Genomic DNA, 10,000 nt, shown 5'->3' on the forward strand with positions numbered 1-10,000 from the left:
TGCCAAGCCATGAAAGATTGATGAGTAGCACCAATGCGAGAGGAGGATGAGGGCAAGAGATAACAGACAGGTCCTGGCAGACAGCATCACCCCCTAGTAGTAGGGGCCCCTACTCACACACTCTCTCTGCCCACACACACACACACACACACACACACACACACACACACACACACACACACATACCCCACGGGGTGGTTTTGGATTATCCTGTTTCCAGCACCTGCGTAGAGAGTTCTAGCTCAAGACCACATTCCAGGACTTTTTGAGACATGTCCTCCCATCTGGTTATGTCCTCTCTCTCCTTCTCTCTCTCTCTCCCTCTCTCCTTCTCTCTCTCACTCACTGTCTTTCTTCTCTCTCTCTGCACGCGCAAGCTTAGCCCTGTGTGTTTTTGTGGGAGGTGAAGTGTGAAATGTTTCTGGAGGTGATTGAGTCAAATGGAAGTCATCAGGGAAGATGGCACGTCATTGCTCTGTGTAATTTGGCTGTCAATCACGTTGACGTCTGGTCTGAATCCTCTGAATCAGTCTGCTTCTGTCTGACAAACCTTTCCATTTTTGAGATGATATTTTAGCTATCAATCCCTTACACACACACACACACACACACACTCTGACTCTTTCTTAATATATCAGACATATTAAGAGATATATCTTTCAATATCCTCAGTACGGCCAGATTAGGCCCATTTAACAGCAGAGAATACCTCCGTTGTTGAGTCTGTTCTGTATGCAATCCTCCTTTTGGGTGAAACAAGAGCGTAGATTCAATTTTCAATTCAAATCAATTCTGTGAACTCACACACACACATGCCCTGTGTGTCTGTGAACACACATGCATGCCCCAATTTGTCTGTGAACGCTGTAAGCACATATTGAACAAGATGAGCCAGTTTGTTTCTTCCTTGAGCTCGGACACACAAGGTAACAAATGTGACCCTCTGTTTGTGTTTTAAGAAACTCATCACGCTGTGCTCTCTAAAGTGCACACATACACACACACACACACACACACACACACACACACACACACACACACACACACACACACACACACACACACACACACACACACACACACACACACACACACACACACTTACCTCAGCATTTTATGGGTGATGTAAAAAAATCGAAGGAGCAGAACGTAGCCTGTTTCATTTGAAAGGAAGGGTCAACATGATGCCCAGGATGAGGTAGATGTGGGTGTTTGTGCCAGAGGGTGATGTCTCTCGGGCTGGCGCAGCGTGGGTGGGTGTTTGTGCCAGAGGGTGACGTCTCTCGAGGTAACGCAGTGTGTGTGTCCTCTGCCGTCTGCAGGTAAAGAGGGTGGCAGTGCCGGGGGCGTGGACGAGGAGGACTTCATCAATTCCTTTGAAGATGCACCCACAGTACAGGTATGTTCACCTGGCATTACGATGGCATTACAGTACAGACCTGCATTAAGGTCAGACCTAGCTAACACAGACCCTGTGATCACAAAGACAATCAATCCTCGATGACATTACAGACCTGCATTAAGGTCAGACCTTGCTTACATAGACCCTGTGATCACAAAGTCAATCAATCCATGATGGCATTACAGTAGAGACCTGCGTTAAGGTCAGACCTCGCTAACATAGACCCTGTGATCACAGTCAATCAATTCATGTTCAGTTATACAGACATATATGTTGATATATGTGAGTTGAGTAGCAACACAAGTACATTATTTAAATTGGTTAAACATATGTGATATGGTGATTATTGCTGTATCTTCTTGAGTGGGTATAGTGTGAAGAAGTGGGTGTCTGGAATGAAGGTGATGTGAATCTGATTTGAATCTGATGTGAATCTGATATGAATCTGATATGAATCTGGTGTGAATCTGATATGAATCCAGTGTGAATCTGATATGGATCCAGTGTGAAACTGATATGAATCTAATATGAATCCAGTCTGAATCTGATATGAATATGATTTGAATCTGATATGAATTTGATGTGAATCTGATATGAATCTGATATGAATCTGGTGTGAATCGGGTGTGAATCTAAAATGAATCAAGTGTGAATCTAAAATGAATCAAGTGTGAATCTGATATGAATCTGATTTGAATCTGGGCTAAATCCAGTGAGAATCAGGTGTGAAACGTCCTGTGGTCTTTCTCTGCTCAGATCTACTCGAGCCGAGAGCTGGAGGACTCCATGAACAAGATCAGAGAGGTCCTGTCTGACGAGCGTCAAGACTGGGAACAGAGGGTGACAGCGGTAAGATCCACCAATTGACCTATCGCTAAGCCCCGCCCCCCATTGTGACAGCTGCTAAATCGGACACTTTATCAGAGCTGACTAGAGTTTACAATGGCAGCTATCAGTGACAAAACTATATCCCAAGAGGCTCTAGACAACTTTTGGAGACAAACGGACCTGATTTCGCCTAGAAGCCTTCAAAAGGGACTTAATTATGCAATGGAGGGATATGTATACAATTTAAAACTCGATATGGTGGATAACAAGCTTAAATTTGAGGCGAGAATTTACAGAGCTCAATGCAAGAGGGAGAAGCCTAACTCACGGTCATCGCGATTGCAGATAAATACATCCAATACCAGCATTGTTCATGCACCGCATGGGAAAGATACAATGAATTCACAGTCAGTTAATTTAACTAATCTGGAAGGCACCGAGATGCACACCTACGTTTACTAACTAGCAGGAACCTGCCCCTGACAGGACAGTGTCCAAACCATAGGCTATGGTCCTAACTGTTTAGCTTGTTAATGTAACCTTTTTAATTACCGGCATGCGTGTGTTTCGTTCACGTTGCCATGTTAATCCATTATTAAACCTATCGTTTGTTTAATAAACTGTCCCATAACTGACAAAGTTACGCTAGCGCAGCTATTGAATCATTAACGTTAGCTAATTTGAACCAGAGATAACTTGCCTAAGCCTAGCATAACATCAGTGGTGAAAGTAAGCAGGTACTGTGAATAATGAGTAGGCCTATGCCTTTTATCACGTAGGCTTAGTTGATTGCTTTAGCAATGGGAAATTCTAACAAGAGTATGGCAGAAAGCTAATGAACGTAGCGTTCACTGTGCGGTCTGTCACACAGCTTAATCCACCGGAGATATTTTGGACCGGTCTTGTTTTTGTTTAGGAAATGAGATACAATATACCCCATTGCCTATCTTCTCACGGTAACTCGTATCAGTGTTGTATCTATCCCATGCACATCGTTTGGCCATTTATGTTGAAACTACATTACCACAATTACACACTTGTTTTTGTCCCGTTGTGGCTTGGGGAAAGGGATGAAATATACCCCATTCTGCAGCCTATCGGGATACCTACTGTCGGTGTTACATGTACCCCAAGCACATCGTTTGACCATGTTTTTTTTTTTTTTCATAAGCAACATCAATCGATCATTAAATTATTGTAACATGTCTCCTCCCTGTTGTTTTCAATGGAGTTATCGGAGCCGATGTCCGAGTCCAGTTCAGGCTGGAATGTCATTGGTTCATCTGCGTTCTAAGGGCGGCGCTTAGCGACAGGTCAATTAGATTGTCCGCTACACAGCTCATCAACCAATGAGTTCATCCACTAATTAGCTCATCAGCCTCATAATTCAGTAGACACTGCTCACAGACATCGTGGAGGACAGTTTGATTAATTTATTAACAGGTGGACAGAGGGCTGATTTATTATCTGATTAAAAGGTTTTTTTTAAATTAAAATCTAAACGAAAGTTAAATGAATGATTTATTATCATGCGTGTGTGTGTGTGTGTGTGTGTGTGTTTTGATGTATATGTATGTGCGTGCTTGCGTGTGTGATTTAATGTGTGTGTGTGTGTGTGTGTGTGTGTGTGTGTGTGTGAGTGTGTGATTTAATGTGTGATTTAATGTGTGTGTGTGCGTTAGTGTGCGTGTGTGTGATTAAATGTGTATTAATCTCTATGTGTGTGTGTGTCCAGCTGAAGAAGGTGCGGTCCCTGTTGATGGCCGGTGCGCTGGACTACGACAGCTTCTCCCAGCAGCTGCGTCAGCTGGAGCCCGCCCTCAAGCTCTCGGCCAAAGACCTGCGCTCACAGGTGGTCCGGGAGGCCTGCATCACACTGGGGTGAGGACCAATCAGATGCAGTCTAGTATGTGAGGACCAATCAGATGCAGTCTAGTATGTCATATGCAGGAGTGATGAGATGCACGGACCAATCAGATAGAGTCTAGTACGTCACATGGAGGAGTGATGAGATGCACGGACCAATCAGATGCACTCTCACACGTCACATGCAGGAGTGAATAGATGCACGGACTAATCAGATGCACTCTCACACGTGACATGCAGGAGTGATGAGAGAGACATATGTTTTTATTGTATGTACTGACATTACATACGTACACATACACATTAGGGGTGGGAATCTCTTGTCACCTCACGATTCGATTCCGATTCAGAGGTCAACAATTCGATTCTAAACCGATTATCGATTCTAAGCAGATTATCAATTATAAATTATAAACCGATTATCAATTATAAATTATAAACCGATAAAACGATTATCGATTTATTTCGACTTTTAAAACATTCGGGTTTGCTTCTCAGAGTCTTTGCTATACTTCCTACTTTGTGTTTGATAATTAAAGAAAATCAACAGATGAATTACCTTTTTTATTAGAGAAACAGCTTTTCCTTGTCACAATTTTGACTTTCTATGAACAATGCAATAATCGATCCAGCTTGCATTTCAACATAAAATGGAAAGGTAAAAAGTTATTTTCCTATGAAGGGCTTAGGGAACAGAGTAGCACAGGATAGCATAAGGCTGTTGGATGTTTGATATCAGTGAGCTGTTGGATGCTGGAGATCAGTGAGCTGTTGGATGCTGGATATCAGTGAGCTGTTGGATGCTGGAGATCAGTGAGCTGTTGGATGCTGGATATCAGTGAGCTGTTGGAGATCAGAGAGCTGTTGGATGATGGATATCAGTGAGCTGTTGGATGCTAGAGATCAGTGAGCTGTTGGATGCTGGATAGCAGTGAGCTGTTGGATGCTGGATAGCAGTGAGCTGTTGGAGATCAGAGAGCTGTTGGATGATGGATAGCAGTGAGCTGTTGGATGCTGGATAGCAGTGAGCTGTTGGATGCTGGATAGCAGTGAGCTGTTGGAGATCAGAGAGCTGTTGGATGATGGATATCAGTGAGCTGTTGGATGCTGGATAGCAGTGAGCTGTTGGATATCAGTGAGCTGTTGGATGCTGGATAGCAGTGAGCTGTTGGATATCAGTGAGCTGTTGGATGCTGGATAGCAGTGAGCTGTTGGAGATCAGAGAGCTGTTGGATGATGGATATCAGTGAGCTGTTGGATATCAGAGACCTGTTGGATGATGGATATCAGTGAGCTGTTGGAGATCAGAGAGCTGTTGGATGATGGATATCAGTGAGCTGTTGGAGATCATAGAGCTGTTGGATGATGGATATCAGTGAGCTGTTGGAGATCAGAGAGCTGTTGGATGCTGGATATCAGTGAGCTGTTGGAGATCAGAGAGCTGTTGGATGTTTGATATCAGTGAGCTGTTGGAGATCAGAGATCTGTTGGAGATCATAGAGCTGTTGGAGATCATAGAGCTGTTGGAGATCAGAGATCTGTTGGAGATCAGAGAGCTGTTGGATGTTTGATATCAGTGAGCTGTTGGAGATCAGAGAGCTGTTGGATGTTTGATATCAGTGAGCTGTTGGAGATCAGAGATCTGTTGGAGATCAGAGAGCTGTTGGAGATCAGAGATCTGTTGGAGATCAGAGAGCTGTTGGAGATCAGTGAGCTGTTGGAGATCAGTGAGCTGTTTGATATCAATGAGCTGTTGGAGATCAGAGAGCTGTTGGAGATCAGAGAGCTGTTGGAGATCAGAGAGCTGTTGGAGATCAGAGAGCTGTTGGATGCTGGATATCAGTGAGCTGTTGAATGTTTGATATCCGTGAGCTGTTGGAGATCAGAGAGCTGTTGGAGATAGGAGAGCTGTTGGAGATCAGTGAGCTGTTGGATGCTGGAGATCAGTGAGCTGTTGAATACTGGAGGGAGAGAGGGAGGGATGGAGAGAGAGAGGGGAGAGAGAGAGAGGGAGAGAAGTATATTTTATACCTTGTGATTTAGTCCCGCCTCATTGCTCTCTAAAGAGACGGATAATAAAGGCCATCAGGAGAGAACAGACTGCTTTCTGCCGTCCTAAAAGATTTAGACTGGACAGATGAGTTATGCGAGGTTTACACTCTCACAGAGTAGTTAGAGAGATAGATTGGCAAAGCTCACATCAGGTGTGTGTGTGTGTGTGTGTGTGTGTGTGTGTGTGTGTGTGTGTGTGTGTGTGTGTGTGTGTGTGTGTGTGTGTGTGTGTGTGTGTGTGTGTGTGTGTAGGTGTGTGTAGGTGTGTGTGTGAGAGAGCTGGGCACGATGATTAAGGATTGCCCTAAAGAGCCATAGCAGTGTACTTACAGCTTTCTCCCTCTCTCCTCCCCTCTTTCTCTCTCTCTCTCTGTCTGTCTCTCTCCCTCCCTCCCTCTCTCTTTCTCTCTCTCTCTCTCTCTCTCCTCCCCTCTTTCCTTACCCCTCAGGCATCTGTCGTTGTTGCTGGGTAACCGCTTTGACCACTGTGCTGAGGCGGTCATGCCCACGCTAGTCGCCCTGGTGCCAAACAGCGCCAAGATCATGGCCACGTCCGGCATCGCGGTCATCCGCATCATCCTACGCGTGAGTACACGTACTACTCAGACTTTCTCACAGAGATGCTATGCTATGCTATGCAATGCTGTAGTATACTACTAACATACAGTATATGAGTACACGTACTACTCAGACTTTCTCACAGAGATGCTATGCTATGCTATGCAATGCTGTAGTATACTACTAACATACATTATATGAGTACACATACTACTCAGACTTTACTCACAGAGATGCTATGCTATGCTATGCTATAGTATACTACTAACATACATTATAAGAGTACACATACTACTCAGACTTTACTCACAGAGATGCTATGCTATGCTATGCTATAGTATACTACTAACATACAGTATATGAGTACACATACTACTCAGACTTTACTCACTGAGATGCAATGCTTTAGTATACTACTCACATATATTACACATACTACTCAGACTTTACTCACAGAGATGCTATGCTATGCTGTAGTATACTACTCACATGTATGAGTACACATACTACTCAGACTTATCTCACAGAGAGACTGTACTCTACTATATCCATCCATAATATAGTCACATATTACTCACACTACATACAAACTGCTAAACTTCCCATTTAGGGTCTTCCTATTTTCATTAAGCTTAGAGGATGTTGCAGGGAAGTAATCAAACAAATGTTTTTTTAATCAAAGCAAAGAAAATATGTTTTTATTTTTTTTGTTTTATTAGATATTTTCTGTGTTTAATTTTTTTTGTCGCATTCTCACATTCTCACTTGAAAGGCAAATCTGTGCTTTGATCATTTGTGCCAAAACAAACACCAGCTACTAGCACTAGTTATTGAGGTATTCCAAACATGTCACTCAGAGACAGCTGTGGAATAGTCACACCTCTTTGACACATTTAGATAATTTTACATTTCATTATTTTATAAATTATTTTATTTAGTTAATGATTTGCTGTTAAAAAAAGCAGCTTAATATGCGAGGAACATTGTAAGCAAAAAGAAGAGAAGAGAATTGGAGAAAGAGAAGAAGACATTTTATACAAGCTCACCTCTGACCTATTGACCCCGGTTCAGGTTTCATACATGTCTGCTTCCTCCAGGCTAATACTGACCCATACCCAGCGGTATTCTTGGCAAGGCCCTGTGTGTCTGTGCCTGTGTCTGTGTGTGCCTGTGTGCCTGTGTGCCTGCGTCTGCCGCGTGCGTCTGTGTGTGTGTGTGTGTGTGTGTGTGTGTGTGTGTGTGTGTGTGTGTGTGTGTGTGTGTGTGTGTGTGTGTGTGTGTGTGTGTGTGTGTGTGTGTGTGTGTGTGTGTGTGTGTGTGTGTGTGTGTGTGTGTGTATGAGAGATATGGACATGTCAGTCTGAGTGACAGTGACAGTGATTGATTGACAGCTTCTTGTCCCCCCTGCAGCACACTCACTACCCACGGCTCCTCCCCGTTATCACCACCAACTGCGTCGCCAAGTCTGTGGCCGTCAGACGGTAAGCAACAATGAATGTGTGCGTGTGTGCGTGTGTGCGTGTGTGCGTGTGTGCGTGTGTGTGTGTGTGTGTGTGTGTGTTTAAAAGACTGCTTGTTGATCTATATCTGACCTGTTTTATTTTTTGAACACCCCTCAGGCGCTGTTTTGAGTTCCTGGATCTGATCCTTCAGGAATGGCAGACCAACTCTTTAGAGAGGTGAGTACAGATGCAAACACACACAGTGCTCTCACAACATCTCAGTAGTTAAACCATCTGCCATGAACTGAAACACAGTTCCCAGTGGTTTCCAAAGCAACACTCCTCTGCGGCCCGCTCTGAAGTGTCTCCTGTTAGCAGCGTCGCCCCCTGCTGTCCTGAGGCGGCTTTAGTCTGACACTGGGACGATAGACAGAGGAGGCATCTGGACTCTTATTTGTTCTGGTAGATTGAGTCAGTCCAGCCCCAGCCCCAGCAGTTCTTATCTGCCCTTAGTGCTCAATTTAGTTCAGCTCAGCTTAACTCTTCTTGGCTACATCCTGTCCATGCAACTCCTGTGGGTTCCTATCCCTTAAGCTCCTAGTCCCTGGTTGGTTCCTGTCCGTCTAGCTCATAGTCCCTGTGGGTTCCTGTCCCTTTAGCTCCTAGACCAGGGGCGTAACTATAGGGGGTGCGGCAGGTGCGACTGCCCATAGCCGCGGTTTTTTCGTGCCACAGAATATTATCTGCGCAGGGGAGGGGCGTGGCGGCAGCGGCGGTTACAAACATGGGGTACGGGACTGTAAAATGTTTAGGGACCACTGCCTTACGCTACTTACTAGGGCCCGTCATAATAGCCTGCACCTGGGCCCATCAGAACTACGTTAGGCCACTGTCCTAGACCCTGTGAGTTCCTGTTCCTTTAGCTCATAGACCTTCTGGGTTCTGGGTTGGTTTGTGATTCTCTGTGTGTTTGCAGGCATGTTGCAGTGCTCACGGAGACCATCAAGAAAGGAGTCCATGATGCAGATTCCGAGGCTCGATCTGTGGCCAGAAAGTAAGCTGTTCGGATGCACACACACACTCACACTCACGGATGCACACATGTTAACAGGTTGGATGGGCTGTATTAGACTCTCCTGCTGTATCACGGTAAAGCTGAATGTGTTTCGTGATTGGCTCTCGGTCGCCCCGCCCACAGGTGCTACTGGGATTTCCACGGCCACTTCAGCCGAGAGGCGGAGCAACTCTTCCAGGCATTGGAAGCGTCCTATCAGAAGGCTCTTCAGTCCCACCTCAAGGGCTCTGACAGCGTCATGTCCCTCCCCCAGTCGGATCGCTCCTCCTCCAGCTCCCAGGAAAGCCTCAAGTAAGACCCAGGACATACACACACACACACACACACACACACACACACACACACACACACACACACTCACGCACACACTATCCTCTGAATTCATTAAAGACTAATACACTCTGTGTAGAAATGATTCACCTCATTCACTATCCTCTGAACTCATTAAAGACTAATACACTCTGTGTAGAAATGATTCACCTCATTTAGTGCCCAGATAGAAAGCTGTCCGAAGGAGAAGACTCCTGTTTTTCACTTTGTCATTATGGGGTATCAAGTGTAGATTGATGAGGGGGAAAATGAATCGACATTGACACATTTTAGCGTCAGGCTGCAAAGTGAGGAAGTAAAGGAATGCTTTGTGCATGGCTGTAAGTTCAGGTGTGTTAGAGCCCTGTGATGTCTTTGATTGTGTTCATGACATATTTGGGATTTACTCTCTTCCCGTGTGTTTTGATTTACTCTCTTCCTGTGTGTTTATGACATATTTGGGATTTA

General features: G+C 44.7%; 1 protein-coding gene across 1 annotated transcript in view; it reads left to right on the forward strand.

Moving 5' to 3' along the window:
- The window catches only part of LOC308361796 (CLIP-associating protein 1-B-like), a 75,924-nt gene that overhangs the window by 37,938 nt on the left and 27,986 nt on the right, over window positions 1–10,000 (forward strand). The window contains exons 10-17 of the mRNA XM_080834237.1: window positions 1,323–1,399; window positions 2,159–2,251; window positions 3,966–4,111; window positions 6,598–6,733; window positions 8,117–8,187; window positions 8,326–8,385; window positions 9,125–9,202; window positions 9,347–9,514. Of these exons, the coding sequence (XP_080690363.1) occupies window positions 1,323–1,399; window positions 2,159–2,251; window positions 3,966–4,111; window positions 6,598–6,733; window positions 8,117–8,187; window positions 8,326–8,385; window positions 9,125–9,202; window positions 9,347–9,514 (829 nt within the window). The remainder of the gene's footprint in view (window positions 1–1,322; window positions 1,400–2,158; window positions 2,252–3,965; window positions 4,112–6,597; window positions 6,734–8,116; window positions 8,188–8,325; window positions 8,386–9,124; window positions 9,203–9,346; window positions 9,515–10,000) is intronic.

Source organism: Sprattus sprattus, assembly GCF_963457725.1.
Source record: "Sprattus sprattus genome assembly, chromosome: 3".
Taxonomy (NCBI): domain Eukaryota; kingdom Metazoa; phylum Chordata; class Actinopteri; order Clupeiformes; family Clupeidae; genus Sprattus; species Sprattus sprattus.